The following is a 26,879-nucleotide window of genomic DNA, read 5'->3' as shown; positions in this document are numbered from 1 at the left end:
CTCCCCTGTTTCCCCACTGAGTGGGTAACCCAGGTTCACAATCTATCTGATGCTTCACAGACAGTGCATGACCTTCAGTTGCCGGCCTGTTAAATTTCAAATTTCTTTTGACTTTTTTACTGAAAGTGGTAATTACCACTTTTGAAGTGGTAATGTTTCTTCACTTATCTGACTTGACTTAACACCATGATTTTCGTCTAATTGTTCCAAGGAGTCTGGTTGTCTGCGTTTTACAAGGTTGCCTGCTAAGTTTTCTTATCACTGCAAGCATATCTCAATACCACATTCCTTACCTTTAAACAATGTAACTCTGCAAAAACAACATTTTTATTCCCACAATTGCAAATGTAGCACTTATTCATTCTTAATCAATCACTCTCTAATTTCTAATCCCATGTTTCAGTCCCCCCTTTTCTGGAAAATCTAGTAAATTCTTTTACTTAATACAAAAATTCTTCCCAATCTCTAAATGTATCCCTCAATGCCTTGCCATGTACTTTCATCAAGGACTTCTACAAAAGCACAAGCAGTTCTTAAACACACACAGCCTTGACCAATATATACAAGAACAGTCTTTTGACTAGTATTTGGATGAATTTCAAAGTGGAAAACACCTTGCTCAGTGTCAAGATATACGTCCTGAGCATCAATTGTGTTGCTTTCACAGATAAAATCCTTGTTGTTCCCGGGTAACACATGATTCCAGATTTACAGACTGCCATTTCCCATTCTCCTTCTGTGCCCATGTTCTATGCTCCAAAGGATAGAGCACTGTCTCCTCATGGTTTAATCCTAGTGCAATGATGGGGTGGATAACATAAACTGTAGCATTACGTATAGTAAGCACAAAGGCAGTAGCCATGTTAACAATGGGATCATAGGTAAAATTTACCAGAGTCCACCAAGATTGGAACTTCTCAAAATCATTGGTGTTGTCCCAAACAGTCTTTCAGACTTCAGCTGGGAAAACGCCTTCACTTCCTTCCCTAATGATCAAGGCAGCCATTGCCTGCATCCATGACTGTGCTTGTATACAACTAAGAGCTAAGGATACATTATCTTGAACCATACTAAGTGCATCTATCATTAGTTTGTGGTCTTGGTCTTCAGCCTTTTCCCATCTCGGTAACACCTTTGAGACTTGCCATTGGCTAGTTCCCAATGCCAATAAGGATGATTGTAGGGGCTGTTAATCATTTGGCACCCTATTTTAATTTCATTCCCTATGGTTCTTTGATGTGTTCATTCTTCTAATTTTTGCCATTCTTTTAATGTATATAAATGGTCACCATTTGTTCACCATATAACCACAATTGCTAACTTTCCATTAATACTCTTATCCTCTGTTGTTATGGCTTCAGACCAAGGCCACTCACCATTCTCTATTATCATAGAGGCACCTTCCAATTCTTGAATCACAATTACAACTATAAGCCACAAAAATAAAACAATTCTGCTAACTATTTTTTCTGCAAATTATATTACTAAATACTCCTGACCGTAATGTCCTCATTTTGCTCGACCGAGCTTTAGTTTCAATTCACCGTTACCCAGCGTTACTTTCCAGAGGGCTTCTGGAGCTTTCTTCACTTGAGAATGGTGAATCCAGGCACTTTGTTCCTTGATCTTAATTGTGGTGAAGGTAGTAAAAAGCACCTGGTATAGTCCTTCCCATTGTGGTTTCAAAGTTTTTTCTACAAAAGACTTAGTTACCTCTCAGGCTTTGGCAGTCCTAGTGGGGAAAATGTCTGGCCATCCTGAAAAGGTATCTGTTAACACCAGTAAATATCGACACCCCCCTTTTCTTGGAAGTTCAGAAAAGTCAATTTGCCACTGTTGTCCGGGCCCATGGCCTTTTCCAATTTGACTCAGTTTTGGTTTGGGGGTATTTTTGGGGTTCGTCTGGAGGCAAAGATCACACTGTTAAGTTATTTGAGTGATGGTAGCATATAAGTTCCTGCCAATAATTTTTCCAATTAGATAGTTACACAAAGCGTCTATTCCATAATGTGTTTTACAGTGTTGCTTCTTTACCAGTGACCACAATAAATTGGAGGGGATGACTAGCTTCCCCTTCCCTTCTTTGGTAATAGCCCAACCCTCTTGGTTATATTTTCCTTTTTGTCTTTCGATTCATTTTCTATCCTTTTTGTTATATACAAGCTTACCTTCAAGGGGAGTTTGCCTGTCTGCAATCAGGGCTCCCTCAGTTGCTACCTCACCTTCTGCTGCTTCTTTTGCCTCTCTGTCTGCCAGATCATTTCCTTCCTCCAATTCTGAGCTCACCTTCTGGTGTGCCTTAATGTACATGATTGCTACCTTTTCAGGAAGCTGAACTGCTTCCAATAATCTCATTATTTAGTCCCTATAGATGTTTATTTTCCAGATTCTGTTATGTCTTTGCAAGTGGTAACTGCATATACAGCACGTCGCTTTCCGCTGACGACGTAGCTGCTTCCATATTTCCACATCATCAAAAGGAGTGTCCTTCAGATCTGGACGGCTGGAGTAGGTAGCTTCAATGGTCTCCAGGCAGTCATGGTGTACTGGCTCCCCTTGGTTTCTGCTGATTTCAGGACCCTTTGTGGGGAAAGCCAGTGACCACCTTTCACTTCCAGCACTGTGGACACTGTGTGAGACACTAGCACAGTTATTTTCTGTCCCAAGGTGAACTTGTGTGCCATCCCTTGGCGGCAGCATCCAGCTGCTTAGAAATATAAGCAACTGCCCTTCAATATGGGCCCAGGTCCTGTGCTAGTATTCCCAGGGCAATCCCCTGTTTCTCATGGGAGAAGAGGAAGAATGGTTTATTTACATCTGGAAATCCCAGAGCTGGAGCTGACATTAAAGCCTTCTTTAATTGGTCAAAGGCTCGCATGGCCTCCTTTGTCCATTGGAGGTCCCTGTTCCCATTTGCAATGAGCACATACAGCAGTTTTAAAAACGATCCGTAATTATAGATCCACAATATGCACCATTCCCAAAAAGGTTCACAGTTCTTTTATTGTCTCGGGTTTCAGGGTTTGACATATCGCTTCTTTACGATCTTGCCCCAAGGTCCGTTGTCCGGCACTAACGTCATAACCCAGGTAGATCACCTTCTGCTTTACCACCTGAGCCTTCTTCTTCGATACCCTGCAATCCTGTCCCAGAAAGTTTAGGAAGCTTACGGTCCAGGTCACTCATGCTTCTTCTGTCTGGATGGCTATTAGGAGGTCATCTACGTGCTACAACAGCCTTCCTTCTCCTGGTAGGGCTTCTCAGGTCTCCAAGTCCTTTGCAAGCTGTTCTCTGAACAAAGTGGGTGAGTTCTTGAAGCCCTGAGGTAACCTCTTCCATGTGAGCTGTGTTTGGCACCCACTCTTAGGGCTTTTCCAATCAAATGCAAAGATTTTCTGTCTGGCTTCATGGAGAGGAAGGCAAAAGAAGGCATCCTTCAGGTCTAAAAGAGTAAACAAAGTTAGCTCTGGTGTTAAGCATGTTGATCAATTATTGGGCTAATTCCTTCTCTATCTTCTGTATAAATGGCTCAGTCTTCAAAATAGGACTATAATCAAAGTTTACAATTTATTAAAGGAATAGAGGTAAGCAAACAGCGCTGGGTGTGCCGGGAGTCTCTGCTCCACCAAGACGCACACCAGTTACATCAAGCAGCTGATTTTTATGCTCCTAGGCTAATACATATTCATTACTACTTCTAGAAAAAACAGGGTTATTATAATTAGTTTCCAGAATCCAAACCCTCCTACTGGAGCATGTGTATCAGTCTCCGGTGGTCCCTCTGGGGGTCTCTGGGGGTCTCTCGTGCTGAAGGCTCATAGTCTTCCTCCCTCTTGTCCTTCTCCTTTGTCCAACTTGGCTGTATGTCAGAGACTTGTGCAGCATTCCCTGCAAGCTTTGTCTTTTAGTCGTCCTTCAGCTCTCCCCGTCTCCTTAATCTCCTGGCCAGATATCAGAGACTTGCATAGCGTCCCATGCAATAGTCATAATAGTTAGCAGTTATTCTGAACCCCCCCCAGATATCAGAGACTTCAAGGAAAAGCCTACAAATACATTTCCCTTCAAGCTCTCTATTGACATGAATTGCTAAAACATTCCTTTGCAAGATACAAGAACTATATACATTAACCACTCCGTTTTTCTTAGACTTGTGGTTATACAAGGGTATGTAAGACAGGTCACATTCATCATACCATGCGGCCCTAGAATTGTTCCATACTGACAAGAATTAGATGAACACATTTCACACTTCCTTTTTCAAGAGGTACTGTTTAAGTGCATGTGGTGGTTTTATCGTGCTAGGCAGCTAAACACCACAACCGCTCTCTCACTCCCCCTCCTTAGATGAGGAAGAGAAGAAGTAAAGTAAAGAACTTACGGGCTGAGATAAGGATAATTTTATAAAAGGGAAATAATAATAATAATAATAATAATAATAATAATAATAATAATAAAGGAAAGATTATTATTAATGAAACAATTTAACAAAAGGGAAAAAAAAGGGTAAAGGGAAAAGGGAAGGGGAAAGGGAAAAAGGGAGGAAAACAAACAAACAACAAATAAAGGCTATGTGGAAGTGCAGAGGAAAGAAATCACAGAATCACAGAATTTCTAGATTGGAAGAGACCTCAAGATCATTGAGTCCAACCTCTGACCTAACGCTAACAGTCCCCACTAAACCATATACCTAAGCTCTACATCTAAACGTCTTTTAAAGAGTTCCAGGGAGGGTGACTCCACCACTTCCCTGGGCAGCCTGTTCCAATGTCTAACAACCCTCTCAGTAAAGAAGTTCTTCCTAACATCCAGCCTAAAACTCCCCTGGTGCAACTTAAGCCCATTCCCCCTCATCCTGTCACCAGGCACGTGGGAGAATAGACCAACCCCCACCTCACTATAGCCTCCTTTAAGGTATCTGTAGAGAGCAATAAGGTCACCCCTGAGCCTCCTTTTCTCCAGGCTGAACAAGCCCAGCTCCCTCAGCCACTCCTCGTAGGACTTGTTCTCCAGGCCCCTCACCAGCTTCGTCGCCCTTCTCTGGACCCGCTCAAGCACCTCGATGTTCTTCGTGTACCGAGGGGCCCAAAAGTGAACACAGTACTCGAGGTGCGGCCTCACCAGAGCCGAATACAGGGGGACGATCACCTCCCTAGCCCTGCTGGCCACACTGTTTCTTATGCAAGCCAGGATGCTGTTGGCCTTCTTGGCCACCTGAGCACACTGCTGGCTCATATTCAGCCGACTATCAACCATCACTCCCAGGTCCTTCTCTGCCTGGCAGCTCTCCAACCACTCATCTCCCAGCCTGTAGCTCTGCTTGGGGTTATTGCGTCCCAGGTGCAGGACCCGGCTCTTGGCCTTGTTGAACTTCATACAGTTGACCTCAGCCCATCGGTGCAGCCTATCCAGATCCTCCTGCAGAGCCTTCCTACCCTCGAGCAGATCGACACGTGCATAGCTTGGTGTCATCTGCAAACTTACTGAGGGTGCACTCAATGCCCTCGTCCAGATCATCGATGAAGATATTAAAGAGGACCGGCCCCAGCACCGAGCCCTGGGGGACGCCACTAGTGACTGGCCTCCAACTGGACTTGACTCCATTTACCACGACTCTTTGGGCCTGGCTATCCAGCCAGTTTCTAACCCAACGAATCGTGCGCCAGTCCAAGCCAAGAGCAGCCAGTTTCTTGAGGAGAATGCTGTGGGAGACGGTGTCAAAAGCCTTGCTGAAGTCAAGGTAGACCACATCCACAGCCTTTCCCTCATCCATCCAGCGCGTCACTTTGTCATAGAAGGAGATCAGGTTCGTCAAGCAGGACCTGCCTTTCATAAACCCATGCTGACTGGGCCTGATCGCCTGCTTGCCCTGCAAGTGCCGCGTGATGACTCTCAAGATAATCTGCTCCGTGAGCTTCCCTGGCACTGAGGTCAAACTGTCAGGCCTGTAGTTTCCCGGGTAAGTCCTCCGGCCCTTCTTGTAGATGGGCGTCACGTTTGCTAGCCGCCAGTCAACTGGGACCTCCCCTGATAGCCAGGACTGTTGATAAAGAATGGAAAGCGGCTTGGCCATCTCCTCTGTGAGTTCTCTCAGTACCCTCGGGTGGATCCCATCCGGCCCCATCTACTTGCATACATCCAAGTGCCATAGCAGGTCGCCAACCAGTTCTTCGTGGATAGTGAGGTCCACATTATGCTCCCCATCCCCTTCCACCAGCTCAGAGTACTGGGCATCCAGAGAACAACCGGTGTTGCCACTAAAGACTGAGGCAAAGAAGGCATTAAGCACCTCCACCTTTTCCTCATCTCTTGTAACTAAGTTTCCCCCTGCATCCAGTAAAGGATGGAGATTCTCCTTAGTCCTCCTTTTTGTGTTGATGTATTTGTAAAAACGTTTTTTGTTGTCTTTAACGGCAGTAGCCAGATTGAGCTCCAGATGAGCTTTGGCCTTTCTAATTTTGTCCCTGCACAGCCTCGCAACATCCTTATAGTTCTCCTTTAGTGTCCTGCCCTCTTTTGCAAAGATTATAAACCCTCTTTTTTCTCCTAAGCTCAAACCACAATTCTCTGTTAAGCCAGGCTGGTCTTCTTCCCCGCTGGCTCATCTTTGGGTACGTGGGGACAGACAGCTCCTGCGCCATTAAGATTTCCCTCTTGAAGAGCGCCCAGCCTTCCTGGACTCCTCTGCCCTTCAGAACCGCCTCCCAAGGGACTCCACCAACCAGCATCCTGAGCAGCTCAAAGTCAGCCCTCCAAAAGTCCTATACAGCGGTTTTACTGGTCCCCTTCCTGGTTTCTCCAAGAATAGTGAACTCTACCATTTCGTGGTCACTCTGCCCAAGACAGCTTCCGACAATCACATCCTCCACCAGTCCTTCTCTGTTTGTGAAGAGAAGGTCTAGCAGGGCGCCACCCCTGGTAGGCTCACTAACCAGCTGCGTCAGGAAGCTATCTTCCACGCTCTCCAGAAACCTCCTAGACTGCTTTCTCTGGGCTGTGTTGTGCTTCCAGGATATGTCAGGGAAGTTGAAGTCCCCCACGAGAACAAGCGCTGACGATTTCACAACTTCTGTCAGCTGCCTGTAGAACTCCTCATCCGTCTCCTCATCCTGGTTCGGCAGTCTATAACAGACCCCGACCAGGACACTAGCCTTGTTGGCCCCACCGATCCTAACCCAAAGGGACTCGACCTTGTCATTCCCAGCCTCGAGTTCTACAACCTCAAAAGACTCTCTAATATAGAGAGCCACATCACCACCCCTTCTGTGCTGCCTGTCCCTTCTGAAGAGCTTATAGCCAGGCATTGCAGCACTCCAGTCATGAGAGTGGTCCCACCACGTCTCCGTGATGGCAACCAAGTCGTAGCCTGCCTGCTGCACGATGGCTTCCAGCTCCTCCTGTTTGTTACCCATGTTGCGTGCACTGGTGTAGATGCACTTCAGTTGGGCCATTGCCTTATCCCCCGGCCTTGCTATTGTTCCCCCGGCACAGCTCCAACAATCCTTACTTCAGCCCCATTCCCCTTCTTACCTAGTTTAAAGCCCTCTCAATGAGCCCTGCCAGCTCCTGGCCCAGGATCCCGAAATTACTCTCTACTTCTCACAAATGAGCGATGCTTGACCACGTCCTTGAAGCAGGGCCTCAACGCACGTAGCCGGTGTTCGGGAGGAGGACCAACGTTTTCATAACGAGAGCCCACCCCTCCCTTCTTCTTCCTGTTTCCACCTTTTATTGCTGAGTGTAACATCACATGGTATGGAATATCCCTTTGGTTGGTTTAGGTCAGCTGCCCTGGTGATGTTTCTCTTCTCACTTTTTTGCCCACCCCCTAGGAGGGTTAGAGAGAGAGGCCCGATGCTGTGCCAGCACTGCTCAGCAGCAGACACAACACTGGAGTGATACCACTGCTGTTCTAGCTACAAGTGCAGAGCACAGCACTGTATGGGCTGCTGCAGGGAAAGTTAACATCCCAGTCAGACCCAGTACGGCCTCCACAATTCCATAACATTTGTATCACACTCAGATCCCCATACTTTAACGTACAAGTATTCTCATCATTATTCCTCGTCCTTTAACAGGACAAGGATTTAACAGGACAGGATTAATAGGCAGGTATATCTTTTCATTCCATAGGTCGTTCTTGGAAAATGTTCATAAGAACTGTTGACGATTAGGTCTTCATCTGCCAAAGTGGCCACTCAGGGCAGGTGGAGTTGGATGTCTGGACACCAGCACCATCTCCTTGAGGCACACACTTGATATCCCCATTCTTTTGCATGACCCACCAGGTATACCCTGGTCCTTGGGCGAAGACAATCTCACGAGTGGGTTTGCCTTTTCCGGAGGCAGGAGCAACCCATACTGCCTTCCCCATCCACCTTCCTACATGCACTATGGGAACTTTAGCTCCTTTCACAGTGTGTAGGGGTTTTGTTTTGGCAGGACCAGCACGGCTGTCAGACCCCTTATTGTTAACTAGCCAAGTGGCTTCTGGTAGACTTATGTCCCATTGTTTCCATGTCCCAGCACCCAATGCTCCTAACATAATCTTTAGCAGTCCATTCTACCTCTCAAACTTCCCAGAGGCTTGTGGATGATAAGGGATGTGATACACCCACTCAATACCATGCCTCTTGGCCCAGGAGGTAACAAGATTGTTTCGGAAATGACTCCCATTGTCAGACTCAATTCTCTCTGGTGTACCATGACGCCACAGCACTTGCCTTTCTAGGCCCAAGATAGTGTTTCAGGCCGTGGCATGGTTTACAGGGTATGTTTCCAGCCACCCAGTAGTTGCTTCTACCATGGTGAGTATGTACCGTTTGCCTTGGTGGGTTTGTGGGAGTGGTCCAATGTAGTCAATTTGCCAGGCCTCACCATATTGAAACCCTAGCTACCTCCCCCTGTTCCAGGGAGAGTTTACCTTCATGGCTTTCTCGATTGCAGCACAGGTCTCACACTCATGGGTAACCTGTGTGATGGCCTCAATGGTCAGGTCCACCCCTCGATCACGAGCCCATCTGTATGTGGCATCCCTCCCCAGATGCCCTGATGTTTCATGGGCCCATCGAGCTACAAACAGCTCGCCCTTACGTTCCCAGTCTAGGTCCACCTGAGCCACTTCAATTTTCGAAGCTCGATCCACTTCTTCGTTGTTCTGATGTTCTTCAGTAGCATGACTCTTGGGCATGTGGGCATCTACATGACGTACTTTTACATCCAGGTTTTCTACCCGGGCAGCAATATCTTGCACAGGTTAGCAGCCCAGGTAGGTTTACCTCTGCGCTGCCAGTTGCTCTGTTTCCATTGCTGCAGCCACCCCCACAGAGCATTTGCCACCATCCATGAGTCAGTGTAGAGATACAATGCTGGCCATTTTTCTCTTTCGGCGATCTCTAGGGCTAGTTGTATGGCTTTTACTTCTGCATACTGACTCGACTCACCTTCCCCTTCCATGGCCTCCACAACTCGTTGTGTGGGACTCCACACAGCAGCTTTCCATTTCCGATGGCTCCCTACCACACGGCAGGATCCATCAGTGAACAACACATACTGCTTTCTGTCTTCTGGCAACTCATTGTATGGTGGTGCCTCTTCAGCACGGGTTACCTCTTCTGTCGGTACTCCGAAATCTCTGCCTTCTGGCCAGTCCATAATCTCTTCCAGGATTCCTGGGTGATTAGGTTTTCCCATTCGAGCCCGCTGTGTAATTAACGCTATCCACTTACTCCACGTAGCATCAGTTGCATGGTGTGTAGTGGGAATTTTCTCTTTGAACATCCAATGTAACACAGGTAGCCATGGTCCTAAGAGGAGCTGTGCTTCTGTACCCACAACTTCTGAAGCACCTCAAACACCTTCAAATGCCGTGACTATCTCGTTTTCAGTTGGGGTGTAATTGGCTTCTGATCCTCGATAGCCCCAGCTCCTGAACCCCAGAGTTTGACCTCGAGTTTCTTCTGGGGTTTTCTGCCAGAGGCTCCAGCTGAGGCCATGCTCCCCAGCTGCAGTGTAAAGTAAGTTTTGCTCATCTGGTCCGGTACGGACAGGCCCAAGGGCTACTGCGCGAGCTATTTCTTGTTTGATTTGTTCAAAGGCCTGTTGTTGCTCAGAGCCCCACTCAAAATAGTTTCTCTTTCGAGTCACTTGATATAGAGGACTCACAAGCTGACTATAGCCTGGAACATGCATTCTCCAGAATCCCACGAGGCCTAGGAAAGCTTGCGTTTCCTTTTTGCTAGTTGGCGGAGACATTGCTGTTATTTTATTGATCACATCCATTGGAATATGGTGACGTCCATCCTGCCATTTTACCCCCAGGAACTGGATTTCCTGTACAGGCCCCTTGACCTTACTCTGTTTAATGGCAAAACCAGCTTTCAGGAGAATTTGGATTACTTTCTTCCCTTTCTCAAAAACTTCTTCTGCTGTGTTGCCCCACACGAGGGTGTCATCGATGTACTGCAAGTGTTCAGGAGCTCCCCCTTGCTCCAGTGCAGACTGGATCAGTCCATGGCAAATGGTAGGGCTGTGTTTCCACCCCTGGGGCAGTCGATTCCAGGTGTATTGGATGCCCCTCCAAGTGAAAGCAAACTGCAGCCTGCATGCTGCTGCCAAAGGGATGGAGAAAAATGCATTAGCAATATCGATTGTGGCGTACCAATCGGCTGCCTTTGACTCTAGTTCATACTGAAGTTCTAGCATGTCCGGCACTGCAGCACTCAGCGGTGGCGTGACTTCCTTCAGGCCTCGGTAGTCCACCATTTGCCTCCACTCGCCATTAGACTTTCGCACTGTCCACATAGGAGTATTAAATTGTGAGCGAGTCTTGCTGATTACTCCTTGACTCTCCAGCCGGTGAACCAACTCATGGATGGGAATCAGGGAGTCTCAGTTGGTGCGATATTGCCATTGGTGCACTGTTGTAGTAGCAATTGGTACCTGTTGTTCTTCAACCTTCAGCAATCCTACAACAGAAGGGTCTTCTGAAAGGCCAGGCAGGGTAGACAGCTGCCTGATATTCTCTGTGCTCAAAGCAGCTATGCCAAAAGCCCACCGATATCCTTTTGGATCCTTGAAGTACCCTCTCTTGAGGTAGTCTATGCCAAGGATACACGGAGCCTCTGGGCCAGTCACAATGGGATGCTTTTGCCACTCATTCCCAGTTAGACTCACTTCAGCTTCCAGTACAGATAGTTGTTGGGATCCCCCTGTCACTCCAGAGATACAGGTGAGTTCTGTCCCTTGATAGCCTGATGGCATTAAGGTACATTGTGCGCCAGTGTCCACTAGAGCTTTGTATTCTTGTGGTTCAATGTGCCAGGCCATCAGATCCACACAGTCCAATAAATCCGGTTATCCCTCTCCTCTACCTGGCCAGAGGCAGGGCCCCTCTAGTCCTGGCTGGAGCGTCTGCCACTTAATTCTTGCAAATGAGAGGCAGAGGTCCCTTCATCGTGGTCAAGAATAACATCAGCTCTTCTACTGCCTCTGGGGTACTGCCCAATAGAAACTGGAGCATCATTTTTCTTAGGAGCCCCTCTTCTTGCTGCTGTATTTCCTTTCAGTTCACGTACCCAAGCAGCTAGGTTTGAAGTAGGTACGCCATCCCATTTCCTCCTATCTTCCCCATGGTCACGCAGATAAAACCACAAGGTGCCACATGGTGTGCGTCTTGGGTACTCTCTCTCTTGAGCAGAAAAATGCTGATTCTTAGTGGCTGAAATATCACTCCGTCTAGATGAGGGGGAATATGCTCGTTCTACGAGGTGGTCAAATCTTTCAGTTTCTCCACAGCTGAGACACAGGCCCATAGCGGAGCAGAGAGATGATTGTCTTCATATTTTTGAAGCTGGCAGGACAGATTATACACTGTTGGTCCCATCCCCTCATCCCACTGAATTACTGCCAGTGTACTGGCATGTGCTGATGGTGCACTCCGCACCAATTTACGCCACATGGATGTTGTGCACTGGACTTCATCGGGATCTTGAGGTGTCTGGGCATTGTCCAAATCACTATAAATCATCTCCCGCACAGCTAATTCCCGCAGATGCTGGAGACCTTTATCCATAGTGGCCCACTTGCCTATGTGATATACAATATCTTCCTTATGGGGATATCTTTCTTTCACAGCTGCCAGGAGTCGTCTCCAGAGGGTGAGAACCTGTGCCCCTCTCCCAATTACTTTGTCAATTACCATTTCTCTAGAGAGGGATCCCAACTGCTTGACTTCATTTCCTTCTAATTGTTGGCTATTGGCCCCAGCATCCCAGCATTGAAGCAGCCAGGTGAGGATGTGCTCGCCTGGGCGTCGACCATATTCCTTTCGTATTTCTCGCAACTCACTCAGGGATAGGGATCCAGTGGTTTCTGATTCCTTTATGATTTCCATTTCTTCCTGCTGTTTTTGTGATGGCTCTGCTTTAGTGGTGCCTGCCATTTCCCAAAATGGTGCCTGCCATTTCGCACTTATTCAGGGGTGAAGTTCAAAACTATTGGAGGAGACACCCGTGACAGGTACCTTCCTACATCCTCCCACACACCTTGCAACCTGCCACAAGACTGTTTTAAGACAGATTCCTGGGGAAAGCTTTCCAAAAAAATTGAGTAATCTTAGAGAGAAGAGGAAACCTGTTATTTAGAATTAGAAATAGCAATATATGGGTTACAGATGGATCTTCAAAATAGTCAAAAACTGTTGTAATTAGCCCACTGTGAAAGAAGGAGGAGGTACCATTCCTGATATTATTCATAAAGTGACATCCAGATGAGGAAAGGAAGGCAGTGTAGTTCTGAATATTCTCTAAAAGATAGTTTCCATGAGACCCAAATGATAACAGTGCAGAGCCTGAATGCCAGATTAAACTCAAGGCCAGTGCTTGGCAGCACAGCGAATTAAAAAAAGTGAACACAGATTGTAGCACATTCTCGGATCGGATGTAGAGGAGTGTGCTAGGTCTGTCTGAGCTGGAGTCACCTTTTCCCTGCAGCAGCACAAACAGAGCTGTGCTCTGCACTTGTAGCTGGAACAGCACTAATATCACTCCAGTGTTGTGTCTACTGCTGCATAGTGCTGGCACAGCATCAGGACTCCTTCTAAGCCCACAAGAGCCAGCAGGCTGAGGGTGGGCACGTGATGGGGAGGGGACATCGCCAGGGCAGCTGACCTAAGCCACGAAGAGCTCCCCATCCCTCTAACCTGCTACAAACATGTAACTTCTAACTTCTAGCACAGTAAGACCCTTGATTTCAATTCTGCTTAAAGTTAAACTCATGGCTAAATGTTTACAAGTTGTGTGTAGGAAGAAATTATAACTATTTTTTTCAATACTATTGATATTTCTGGGCTTTCCTTTGCTGCATTACCAGTTGTTTTGTGTTCTTTTATTTTATTTTATTTTATTTATTTATTTTTATTTTTCCCCCAGTTACTTTGAGCAGTAACTAGGCAAGACTTTTGTACTTTTGTACTTCTGCGTTATATTTTCCTTGTAGCTCACAAACTCCCCAGTGATGTTGAATCTTCTGAGTTTTCAGAACTAGTTGAGATGGAAAGATTTTTGTTTTGTTTTGTTGTTTTTCTTTTTTTTTTTTTTTTTTTTTTTTTGTTAGGGCTTTTGCAGAGTTTTTGCCTGGAGTATTTGACTGAATGTTTGACTTCCTAACAGACTAGATTAATCTGAGTGCTCCAGGGTAAAATATGCCTTTGTGTATTTTGGTGACTAGGATCAATTAGTAACATTTATTTAATTTTTTATTGTTATGATTGGTATTATTAGTATGTGTACACCAATTTTTTAGGAAGATCTTTCCAGCAAAAGTACAGCCTGGAGAAGAGGGCTGTATCAAATCCCAAGGACCATGGAAAAATGTTGGTGCACATTAAGGACCTGTAAACCCCTAAGTTCTTGGTGATTACGGCCTCACAGTGTCCATATATTTGTTAAGTATTAGTACAGAGGTAGGTACCTATTCTTTAATCTGCCTCATTCATTCCTGACTTGCAAAATCACCCCTTCAATACTGGATCTTTTGAGCTTGTCAGTCTATGAATCCTAGCAGCTGTGCTTCAGTGGTGTACCACTGAAGGGTAAAGCTGAGCCATTTCTGTGGCTGTATTGAAGGAGCTTCAGTCTCCAAGTCTCCAGTCTGTTAAGGCAACAGGGTTTGAATGCAGCTGTTTTGGAGACCAGCACCCACCGCCTGTGCACATGGTCTGAAGTTGCAAGTGTGTTGGGTCTGTCTGGGCTGGAGTCACCTTTCCCTGCAGCAGCCCACACAGTGCTGTGCTCTGCACTCGTAGCTGGAACAGCACTGATATCACTCAAGTGTTGTGTCTATTGCTGCATAGTGCTGGCACAGCATCAGGACTCCTTCCAAGCCCCCAAGAGCCAGCAGGCTGGGGGTGGGCACGTGATGGGGAGGGGACATCGCCAGGGCAGCTGACCTAAACCAACCAAAGAGATATTCCATAACACCTGATGTCACACTCAGCAATAAAAAGGGGGGCTCTCGTGGGGGAGGGGGCTGTTCCTCCTGAACAACCACTACGTGTTTTGAGGCCCTGCTTCCCAGGACGTGGCCGAACGTCGCTCGTTGATGGGAAGTAGAGAATAATTTTTTTTCCCCTCTCTCTGTGCTTCCGCGCGGACTGACTGTTTCTTTTGTTTCTTTTCTCCCCATTCCCTTTCCCTTTAATTAAACCTTTCTCATCTCAAACCTCGAGTTCTCTGTGTTGTATTTTCTCCCCCTTCCTCTTTGAGGAGAGGGGGAGTGAGAGAGCGGTTCTGGTTGTGGTGGTTTTACCGTGCTAGGCAGCTGAATACCACAATCGCTTTCTCACTCCCCCTACCAGACCTAGTACGGTGGTGGAGCTCGGCTGCCCACGTGAGTAAAACCACCACAGCAAGGTATAACCCTTCTGAAGTAGCTTACACTACCTCAGTTGTAGATAATTTCCCTAGGACTGAAGGAGCAGGTTGTGGTCTGGCTTACCTGGGTAAGGGTGGATGCCATTAGCAAACACAGCTTCTGCGGTGGGCTGCCCATTAGCCTGTGGCGGGAGGCCAGTGAAACCATTCACCCCAATTGGAGATGGGATGCTAGGCACAGTTGGTGCAGTTATACCAGGAGGCGTGCTTCCACCTGAAAGTGGGGAGAACACAAAATTAAAGCTGATGAGTACTGGAAGCAATAACCACATGGAGAAAGCTACTAACACAACAGCTATTGAAACATGGGATTAGAAATTAGAGAGTGATTGATTAAGAATGAATAAGTGCTACATTTGCAATTGTGTGAATAAAAATGTTGTTTTTGCAGAGTTACATTGTTTAAAGGTAAGGAATGTGGTATTGAGATATGCTTGCAGTGATAAGAAAACTTAGCAGGCAACCTTGTAAAACGCAGACAACCAGACTCCTTGGAACAATTAGACGAAAATCATGGTGTTAAGTCAAGTCAGATAAGTGAAGAAACATTACCACTTCAAAAGTGGTAATTACCACTTTCAGTAAAAAAGTCAAAAGAAATTTGAAATTTAACAGGCCGGCAACTGAAGGTCATGCAGGGAAACAGGGAAGGGTCCTATAATCAAAAAGTATATAAACTGTGTTTTGGAACTAGTAGGTGAGTATGACTTTGGTGGGACTTCCCCCCCCCCCCCCCATGCTGCCCAGCGCTGAATAAACATACCTACTTTACAATCTTACTGATTGTGGAGTCCGTTTTCTGCAAGTCATTTTGGCGAGCCAGGCAGGAGACACTGCTCGGCTGCAGGATCGACTGTGGAGTGGACGCCCCTAGTTGTACCAAGTATTTTGCTCAGAGGGGACTCCACTCCTAGCCACTCACTGTGGGAGCAGACAAAGACCTCCCTCAGCTGAGGACAAACGGTATGTTTTACAGTAGAGGAAGGGCCTGTAAGTTGTACACGTGACCGGGACAGCTGGTAAATCGCGCAGAGACGTCTGGCGTGCAGCATAGTCCCCATAGGGGAGGTGGGTACCCTACAGATTGACTGGTAGAGTGGTCAAGGGGGATTTGCTGATCAATAGAGTGGCCGCTAGCAATCTTGGGAGTAGACTGAGCAAATCCAAAGTTATCGCTTCATCCCTGTTTTGGGAGCCAGGATGGACCTGCTAATGACTATATAAGAAGCAGGAGAAGGGTAAGCGGGCCTTTCACAATTATGACAATGTTTTGTGGGTGTTATAAATGAAGTCTCAAATCAATCTGAATTTAGTAATATTTATAAAAGACAAGTAAACAGCGCTGGGTGCACAGGGAGTCTATGCTCTACCAACACGCACACACAAACATCAAACATTCTAAATATACAGAACATTGCTTTTACATACTAAACCCGAGTATGTCTATACATATATACTATCAGAAAAGGTAACAAACAATCCTTTAAGTCTATTACTATCAATGTCCATGACTGGGGGAGCATAGTTGGCCTGATTAAAGTGATACCATATCTTCCATGACTTATAACAGTCGCCATTTTCCATTCCTTTTCTTGATTACAAACACCAGAGAATTCCAGGGCTAGTCGTGGGAACAGCATGTCTCGTTTTAAGTCGTCAAGCAACTCAGCCTTCGGGCCTTACGTATCCTATTCATCCCAGACTGAAGAAAAACATATCCATCTTGTTTTCAAGGCCAATAGGGCCTAGGTCAAAAGGCACATCCAGGTCACCAGGGGGCATAACATCAAAGGCCTTCGATGGCTGTAGCAGCAGAGGGGCCCATGGTGTAGCAGTCGGATCAGTAAAGGAGCCCGCAGCTCCCTCACTATCTGGCAAACCACACGTTCCTGACTGTGGTCCCACATGGCTCTTTAAGGCCTCAGAGATTGCTCGCCAGGTGTCGAGCAATCCCACTGCAGCCTTGTCATTTTCAGTTGCAGAGTCCCACACCTTGACCTCAGTTTGGTCCCATATTTCAGGCTCATAAACTGTCCGATTGTTAATAAGGAGAATAAGCTGTAAGGTTACCAGGACAGTCTTTGTTCCTAAGGACGTATGATTCCCCATAATGCGCAACTGCTTACCAGCGAGGGGCAGTTGTGTGCGTGGGTCCGCTTCTCTCAGCTTGAGCTTCTCTCCAGCTCCAGTGCGCCTATTTCCAGCGACTTTCTGTACGAGCTTCTCTGAGCAGTTTGTTGAGTTTGGCCGAACCTATCTTCATGAGGCAATCAATGTGCCTGTTCCCGTCCTGGTCTCCATTCTGCTAGCCTGTTCCTTTTCATTCCTTCTTTCTACTTCTTTATTGATGACATAACTTCATTATATCATGTTGCCTTTTTTATCTTGAGGGCAGGCTCCCCTCTTATACCCTTCTCTCCACAGCAGTCCTTTTCAAAAACAACTTTTCATTGGTCAAACAACTTTGCCTGGCAACAGCAAACACCCAGCAACTTCCATGCCTTAATGGCTGGAGAACAAGCAACCTGAGACTGCATGGGGTCTCCTGAATCACCCTTCTTTGTTCCCTCTAAACTCTTTTATATTCCTGATGGCCTCATCATTAAGAGTCTGATGTTATCATCAATGATGGGGCTTGCTGACCCCCATGGCCACACTCCCACATCTCCCCCTTCTTTATTAATATGAACCATCTTCTTGACACGAATTATTATGCCATATATCACACTGGGTAATATTTGCAGCTTCTGGAGGGATACTAACTGGAGTGTTAATAATTGTACGTCTTATTCTTAAATGTCCAGATATTTTGTGTTGAAAGTATTTGTTTAAGTGGAAGGGTTTGAAACAAAGTGGAATGAGTCACTCCACGAAGAACACAGTCAGAGACAATACTTGTTTGGTTGGTTATCGTTCTAAATGATATATTCTTGTAGTATGAATGAGATGTGCTAGGGGCCTCTCTGTGTGATTGGGAGATTGTGCTGTAAGACGCAGCATCACTGTGAAGCGAGTGCAGAGTTCTGATCTGCGGTTCTGTATTTTCCCCGAGGGGAATGAAGTGCATGACAGACTGAAAAGAAGTGCTGTTTTATCCAAGTTTTGATTGGTGGTGCCCAATATATGCTCTCGGTGGTGTATCTTGTGTTCCTATTGATATAAATGAGGTCTCAACTCAATCTGAATTTTGTAATATTTATAAAACAAATATTTCTAAAAGGTATAAAAGGCAAGTAAACAGCGCTGGATGTGTGAGGAGTCTACGCTTCACCAACACGCACACACAAACATCAAACATTCCCGTCCTGGTCTCCATTCAGCCAGCCTGTTCCTCTTCACTTCTTTTTCCTGCTTCTTTATTGATGTAACTTCGTCCTGTTGCCTTTTTTATCTTGAGGGCAGGCTCCCCTCTTATACCCTTCTCTCCACAGCAGTTCTTTTCAAAACAACTTTTCATTGGTCAAACAACTTTGCCTATAACAACAACAGCAAACACCCAGCAACTTCCATGCCTTAATGGCTGGAGAACAAGAGAACCATCTGGAGAACAAGAAACCCTGAGAGTACATGGAGTCTCCTGAATCACCCTTCTTTGTTCCCTCTAAACTCTTTTATATTCCTGATGGCCTGGTCCTTAAGAGTCTAATGTTATCTCAACCACGGGGCTTTCCAACCCCCATGGCCACATTCCCAAATCTCCCCCTTCTTTATTAATATCAACCATTTTCTCGACACTAATTACCACTCCATATATAACACTGTTTTTTGCTCTTAAATGCTTTGAGTGTGATGACAAAAAAGGCGGGAGCATTATCTAAGTAACTAACAGTTGAGAAGTGTTGGTATATTTGCTGTGGTGTTTGGTCGGTTTTCCAAGTATTGGGTGGGAGGGGGCTGACTAATTATCAAAGCAGCAGAAAGGAAAGAGTCACTTCTTTGGTGGTTCAGGCTTGAGGCCTGAGAATTGGGTAAGAAGGGGGAGAGTGAATTTATTTAGGCCTCAATACCTTTTTAAACCCACATATTGAGGGATACTCAGGAGTGATTACTTGTTTTGTATGGGCTTCCTAACAAAGTGCATGAGAAAACTTGTCATTCGGCTTGAAATTCGATTCTGTTGAAATGTAAATTTTGGGAAGAAGGTGGTAATATTTGTCTAGAAGATGGAAGGCTGAGTGCTTCAGCTGTTTTCCGGATGTCCTGTGGATTTATGATTGGAACAGAGCTCATTTATAAAATGAAATAATAAAGTTTGTATGTGGGAAGAGGAGTTTAATCCCAGAGAATTGGGACATTTGGGAAGAAGATTAGGAAAAGATAGTAAAAACACGCAGTAAAAAGGTTTGCGTGGAAATTGAAACAAAGGACAGTAACTAGTAAGGAACAGTAATAAATAAATAAATAAAAGGGAATGGGAAATCAAGGAAATGAGTAATATCCAAAACAAAGATGTTTTAAAGAAAGCCTCCTTGGGTGCATATTGGCACATTCGAAGGATATTGTTAGAACTGGGGGCACAGAAAGCAAGAGGACTTTCACTAAGTATTGCAATCAATGGTGGCCACTACATAAACTAAATGGCCACTTTATGGATCAATCGACTATAACACTATCTTGCAATTAATGTTGTTTTTGAGGAGAGAAGGGAAATAGGATGAAATGTTGTATACAGATATGTTGTTTCAGCATCTTAGAGGGAAAAGGTATTGTTATAAATGCAGTGTTAATTCGTGTTGAGAAAATGGTTGATATTAATAAAGAAGGGGGAGATTTAGGAATGTAGCCATGGGGGTTGGAAAGCCCTGTGGTTGAGATAACATTAGACTCTTAACGATAAGGCCATCAGGAATATAAAAGAGTTTAGAGGGAAAAAAGAAGGGTGATTCAGGAGACTCCATGCAGTCTCAGGGTTGCTTGTTCTCCAGCCGTTAAGGCATGGAAGTTGCTGGGTGTTTGCTGTTGTTGTTATAGGCAAAGTTGTTTGACCAATGAAAAGTTGTTTTGAAAAGAACTGCTGTGGAGAGAAGGGTATAAGAGGGGATGTTGAGGGATTTTTGAAACAGTAAAAATCCCATGGCTTGCTGTAGCTGAGCAAACCAAGCTACCAGGACGACTATGAGAAGCTCCCATGACAGTGTTCCCACATCCCCCAACTGAGGGATTCAGAAAAATATTGTTGCCAGCAGCTGGCTTCAAGGACAAGGTCTACGTGACTGCTAATCACAAGGGGGTTGTTTTCTTGCAGGTGGGGTTGTTTTCTTCTAGTTGTTTGTCTGAGTGCTTTTGACCAATAATCTTGTGTGAGATACTATCCGCCCCTGTTAAGTTCACTATAAAAGTTAGGCTATTCGGGCAGTAAAATGGAGCATGATCTGACTCTAGGTCCATCCTGGCTCCCAAAACAGGGATGAAGCGATAACTTTGGATTTGCTCAGTCTACTCCCAAGATTGCTAGCGGCCACTCTATTGATCAGCAAATCCCCCTTGACCACTCTACCAGTCAATCTGTAGGGTACCCACCTCCCCTATGGGGACTATGCTGCACGCCAGACGTCTCTGCGCGATTTACCAGCTGTCCCGGTCACGTGTACAACTTACAGGCCCTTCCTCTACTGTAAAACATACCGTTTGTCCTCAGCTGAGGGAGGTCTTTGTCTGCTCCCACAGTGAGTGGCTAGGAGTGGAGTCCCCTCTGAGCAAAATACTTGGTACAACTAGGGGCGTCCACTCCACAGTCGATCCTGCAGCCGAGCAGTGTCTCCTGCCTGGCTCGCCAAAATGACTTGCAGAAAACGGACTCCACAATCAGTAAGATTGTAAAGTAGGTATGTTTATTCAGCGCTGGGCAGCATGGGGGGGGGGGGGGGGAAGTCCCACCAAAGTCATACTCACCTACTAGTTCCAAAACACAGTTTATATACTTTTTGATTATAGGACCCTTCCCTGTTTCCCTGCATGACCTTCAGTTGCCGGCCTGTTAAATTTCAAATTTCTTTTGACTTTTTTACTGAAAGTGGTAATTACCACTTTTGAAGTGGTAATGTTTCTTCACTTATCTGACTTGACTTAACACCATGATTTTCGTCTAATTGTTCCAAGGAGTCTGGTTGTCTGCGTTTTACAAGGTTGCCTGCTAAGTTTTCTTATCACTGCAAGCATATCTCAATACCACATTCCTTACCTTTAAACAATGTAACTCTGCAAAAACAACATTTTTATTCACACAATTGCAAATGTAGCACTTATTCATTCTTAATCAATCACTCTCTAATTTCTAATCCCATGTTTCAATAGCTGTTGTGTTAGTAGCTTTCTCCATGTGGTTATTGCTTCCAGTACTCATCAGCTTTAATTTTGTGTTCTCCCCACTTTCAGGTGGAAGCACGCCTCCTGGTATAACTGCACCAACTGTGCCTAGCATCCCATCTCCAATTGGGGTGAATGGTTTCACTGGCCTCCCGCCACAGGCTAATGGGCAGCCCACCGCAGAAGCTGTGTTTGCTAATGGCATCCACCCTTACCCAGGTAAGCCAGACCACAACCTGCTCCTTCAGTCCTAGGGAAATTATCTACAACTGAGGTAGTGTAAGCTACTTCAGAAGGGTTATACCTTGCTGTGGTGGTTTTACTCACGTGGGCAGCCGAGCTCCACCACCGTACTAGGTCTGGTAGGGGGAGTGAGAAAGCGATTGTGGTATTCAGCTGCCTAGCACGGTAAAACCACCACAACCAGAACCGCTCTCTCACTCCCCCTCTCCTCAAAGAGGAAGGGGGAGAAAATACAACACAGAGAACTCGAGGTTTGAGATGAGAAAGGTTTAATTAAAGGGAAAGGGAATGGGGAGAAAAGAAACAAAAGAAACAGTCAGTCCGCGCGGAAGCACAGAGAGAGGGGAAAAAAAATTATTCTCTACTTCCCATCAACGAGCGACGTTCGGCCACGTCCTGGGAAGCAGGGCCTCAAAACACGTAGTGGTTGTTCAGGAGGAACAGCCCCCTCCCCCACGAGAGCCCCCCTTTTTATTGCTGAGTGTGACATCAGGTGTTATGGAATATCTCTTTGGTTGGTTTAGGTCAGCTGCCCTGGCGATGTCCCCTCCCCATCACGTGCCCACCCCCAGCCTGCTGGCTCTTGGGGGCTTGGAAGGAGTCCTGATGCTGTGCCAGCACTATGCAGCAATAGACACAACACTTGAGTGATATCAGTGCTGTTCCAGCTACGAGTGCAGAGCACAGCACTGTGTGGGCTGCTGCAGGGAAAGGTGACTCCAGCCCAGACAGACCCAACACACTTGCAACTTCAGACCATGTGCACAGGCGGTGGGTGCTGGTCTCCAAAACAGCTGCATTCAAACCCTGTTGCCTTAACAGACTGGAGACTTGGAGACTGAAGCTCCTTCAATACAGCCACAGAAATGGCTCAGCTTTACCCTTCAGTGGTACACCACTGAAGCACAGCTGCTAGGATTCATAGACTGACAAGCTCAAAAGATCCAGTATTGAAGGGGTGATTTTGCAAGTCAGGAATGAATGAGGCAGATTAAAGAATAGGTACCTACCTCTGTACTAATACTTAACAAATATATGGACACTGTGAGGCCGTAATCACCAAGAACTTAGGGGTTTACAGGTCCTTAATGTGCACCAACATTTTTCCATGGTCCTTGGGATTTGATACAGCCCTCTTCTCCAGGCTGTACTTTTGCTGGAAAGATCTTCCTAAAAAATTGGTGTACACATACTAATAATACCAATCATAACAATAAAAAATTAAATAAATGTTACTAATTGATCCTAGTCACCAAAATACACAAAGGCATATTTTACCCTGGAGCACTCAGATTAATCTAGTCTGTTAGGAAGTCAAACATTCAGTCAAATACTCCAGGCAAAAACTCTGCAAAAGCCCTAACAAAAAAAAAAAAAAAAAAAAAAAAAGAAAAACAACAAAACAAAACAAAAATCTTTCCATCTCAACTAGTTCTGAAAACTCAGAAGATTCAACATCACTGGGGAGTTTGTGAGCTACAAGGAAAATATAACGCAGAAGTACAAAAGTACAAAAGTCTTGCCTAGTTACTGCTCAAAGTAACTGGGGGAAAAATAAAAATAAATAAATAAAATAAAATAAAATAAAAGAACACAAAACAACTGGTAATGCAGCAAAGGAAAGCCCAGAAATATCAATAGTATTGAAAAAAATAGTTATAATTTCTTCCTACACACAACTTGTAAACATTTAGCCATGAGTTTAACTTTAAGCAGAATTGAAATCAAGGGTCTTACTGTGCTAGAAGTTAGAAGTTACATGTTTGTAGCAGGTTAGAGGGATGGGGAGCTCTTCGTGGCTTAGGTCAGCTGCCCTGGCGATGTCCCCTCCCCATCACGTGCCCACCCTCAGCCTGCTGGCTCTTGTGGGCTTAGAAGGAGTCCTGATGCTGTGCCAGCACTATGCAGCAGTAGACACAACACTGGAGTGATATTAGTGCTGTTCCAGCTACAAGTGCAGAGCACAGCTCTGTTTGTGCTGCTGCAGGGAAAAGGTGACTCCAGCTCAGACAGACCTAGCACACTCCTCTACATCCGATCCGAGAATGTGCTACAATCTGTGTTCACTTTTTTTAATTCGCTGTGCTGCCAAGCACTGGCCTTGAGTTTAATCTGGCATTCAGGCTCTGCACTGTTATCATTTGGGTCTCATGGAAACTATCTTTTAGAGAATATTCAGAACTACACTGCCTTCCTTTCCTCATCTGGATGTCACTTTATGAATAATATCAGGAATGGTACCTCCTCCTTCTTTCATAGTGGGCTAATTACAACAGTTTTTGACTATTTTGAAGATCCATCTGTAACCCATATATTGCTATTTCTAATTCTAAATAACAGGTTTCCTCTTCTCTCTAAGATTACTCAATTTTTTTGGAAAGCTTTCCCCAGGAATCTGTCTTAAAACAGTCTTGTGGCAGGTTGCAAGGTGTGTGGGAGGATGTAGGAAGGTACCTGTCACGGGTGTCTCCTCCAATAGTTTTGAACTTCACCCCTGAATAAGTGCGAAATGGCAGGCACCATTTTGGGAAATGGCAGGCACCACTAAAGCAGAGCCATCACAAAAACAGCAGGAAGAAATGGAAATCATAAAGGAATCAGAAACCACTGGATCCCTATCCCTGAGTGAGTTGCGAGAAATACGAAAGGAATATGGTCGACGCCCAGGCGAGCACATCCTCACCTGGCTGCTTCAATGCTGGGATGCTGGGGCCAATAGCCAACAATTAGAAGGAAATGAAGTCAAGCAGTTGGGATCCCTCTCTAGAGAAATGGTAATTGACAAAGTAATTGGGAGAGGGGCACAGGTTCTCACCCTCTGGAGACGACTCCTGGCAGCTGTGAAAGAAAGATATCCCCATAAGGAAGATATTGTATATCACATAGGCAAGTGGGCCACTATGGATAAAGGTCTCCAGCATCTGCGGGAATTAGCTGTGCGGGAGATGATTTATAGTGATTTGGACAATGCCCAGACACCTCAAGATCCCGATGAAGTCCAGTGCACAACATCCATGTGGCGTAAATTGGTGCGGAGTGCACCATCAGCACATGCCAGTACACTGGCAGTAATTCAGTGGGATGAGGGGATGGGACCAACAGTGTATAATCTGTCCTGCCAGCTTCAAAAATATGAAGACAATCATCTCTCTGCTCCGCTATGGGCCTGTGTCTCAGCTGTGGAGAAACTGAAAGATTTGACCACCTCGTAGAACGAGCATATTCCCCCTCATCTAGACGGAGTGATATTTCAGCCACTAAGAATCAGCATTTTTCTGCTCAAGAGAGAGAGTACCCAAGACGCACACCATGTGGCACCTTGTGGTTTTATCTGCGTGACCATGGGGAAGATAGGAGGAAATGGGATGGCGTACCTACTTCAAACCTAGCTGCTTGGGTACGTGAACTGAAAGGAAATACAGCAGCAAGAAGAGGGGCTCCTAAGAAAAATGATGCTCCAGTTTCTATTGGGCAGTACCCCAGAGGCAGTAGAAGAGCTGATGTTATTCTTGACCACGATGAAGGGACCTCTGCCTCTCATTTGCAAGAATTAAGTGGCAGACGCTCCAGCCAGGACTAGAGGGGCCCTGCCTCTGGCCAGGTAGAGGAGAGGGATAACCGGATTTATTGGACTGTGTGGATCTGATGGCCTGGCACATTGAACCAGCTCTTGACACATGGGGAGCTCTTGGTGGCTTATGGGGAGGCATCAGAAGATTGAAGGAAGCCTTAGTGTGCTCACTGAGCTCAGCCACTGCAGCAAGAAAGCACCCTATTTTTAAGGTGATATAAATATATCCTTTGGTTCATCTGAGCATCTGCCTGTTTGCCAGTCTGTCATCTCGCTGTTTATCCATCCCTTTCTATGTCTATCTTTTTTTCTGCTTTATCTAGCTCCTCTTAGCTAATTTTCCATGATACATTACTGCAGATATCAGAGAAAAGATGATCTCTCTAGATGAATCATAATGATTTGAGCTTTCATTACTACCTCCAAATACTCCCATAATTAAAGAAAGCTTTGAGTTAGGTATTTCATCTAAGATTATATGAAATTAATCTGATCTTTTCTGAATTTTGGAGAGACTCGTTCAGCCAGCAGTCCACAGTAAGCCCCTGCACAAATACCAGAAGCCTAACACACTGAAAGGTAAAAGTCATCCTAGCTTCACTTCTCTGCAGGATGAGGGTCTCCTCTGCCCGTAGAGCTGACTTCCAAACATTTTGTTTTGTGTGAAGTTGGGATTTATCTCAGCATGTCTTCAGCAATACATTGGTCCTTCCCAGTGCTCAGCTTCCCCATAACTCAATGACATCCTAAGTGATAGCAGAGGTGTAAAGTGGTCAGCCAGAATCTTACCAATCATTTTATTTCTGCCTGTCCCAACTAGCAATGAAACCTTGACAGCAAGCTCCTTTGTAGCAGGTTAGGTGTAGGACACGTCATGTGTTTGCTCCATCATATTCTCTTCCTTCTCATGAGCATTAATGCACCCTCCAAGACTTTATTCCTTGCCACAGGCTTTATTGAAGCCTAGAGCTTACGGGCATTAAAAAAAAAAATAAATAAAATAAATAAATAATAATAATAATAATAATAAAGGATTAGACATTTATGTGGCTATTGAGAACATCCACAGTCACATTAGACTAGATAAAAATATAGAAAGGACACAAACCTTCATGTTTTATGATATAATCCAGTCACTAATTGCTTGGGGTTAGAAAGAAATTTTCATCACTGGGCAGCTTATCCTATCATTGTTCATTATGGGATTTTTCACACTTTCTTCTGTAGCATCAGTTATTGGCACTGCCCTGTGGTTCTGCATTTCTAAATGCAAAGGTAGAAATAAAATATTAAAGCTAAGCATGCAATTGCACTAACACTATAGAGAAGAAAAGAACATGCCAGTCCCTACTCAAAGTCAGCATCTTCCAAACAATTTTCTTTTATGATATATTTCTCATTCTGAAAGTGGCCAAGAGTGCTGCAGTATTATGTATGTAACCATAGCAAGACTAGTCTTGCTATGGTTATGACTTGCTATATGTTGTTTAGTGCCTGAATTTTGCTCTCAGATACTCTTTCATACTCCACAGAAAAACTGAAATGTGGGTTCTGACCATTATATCCTGTAGCAGAATTTACTTTGTTGCCTGAAAATAGCAAAACAAGACAATCAAAATCTGTAGAGGCATGACATCCACATCATTCAGAACCAAATAATTCCCATTAATTGTGTACTTTGTCTACACATCCATATTTGCGTCTTGCTATAATATTTTTGATGTTGCAGCTAAACGACTTCAGAACTCCAGTCTTTGCACTACAAAAGCAGGTGCAAATCATATAATTATATTTGCCCTGTAGTTTCACTATTATTTTTTTTCTGTCTT

At 45.2% G+C, this 26,879-nt stretch overlaps 1 protein-coding gene across 3 annotated transcripts in view; it reads left to right on the top strand.

Moving 5' to 3' along the window:
- Nucleotides 1-26,879, top strand: part of LOC309889531 (CUGBP Elav-like family member 4) — a gene marked incomplete at both ends in the record, with an annotated part of 295,020 nt that overhangs the window by 218,644 nt on the left and 49,497 nt on the right. For all 3 annotated transcript variants that reach the window (XM_082782380.1, XM_082782379.1, XM_082782378.1), the window contains one exon: nucleotides 21,306-21,455. In XM_082782380.1, coding sequence (XP_082638506.1) covers nucleotides 21,306-21,455 — 150 coding nt within the window. The remainder of the gene's footprint in view (nucleotides 1-21,305; nucleotides 21,456-26,879) is intronic.

Source organism: Aythya marila (assembly GCF_965140915.1).
Source record: "Aythya marila genome assembly, chromosome: W".
In the NCBI taxonomy this organism is placed as follows: Eukaryota; Metazoa; Chordata; class Aves; order Anseriformes; family Anatidae; genus Aythya; species Aythya marila.
Note: the sequence above shows the minus strand (reverse complement) of the source record. Positions and strands in the feature narration are given on the sequence as shown.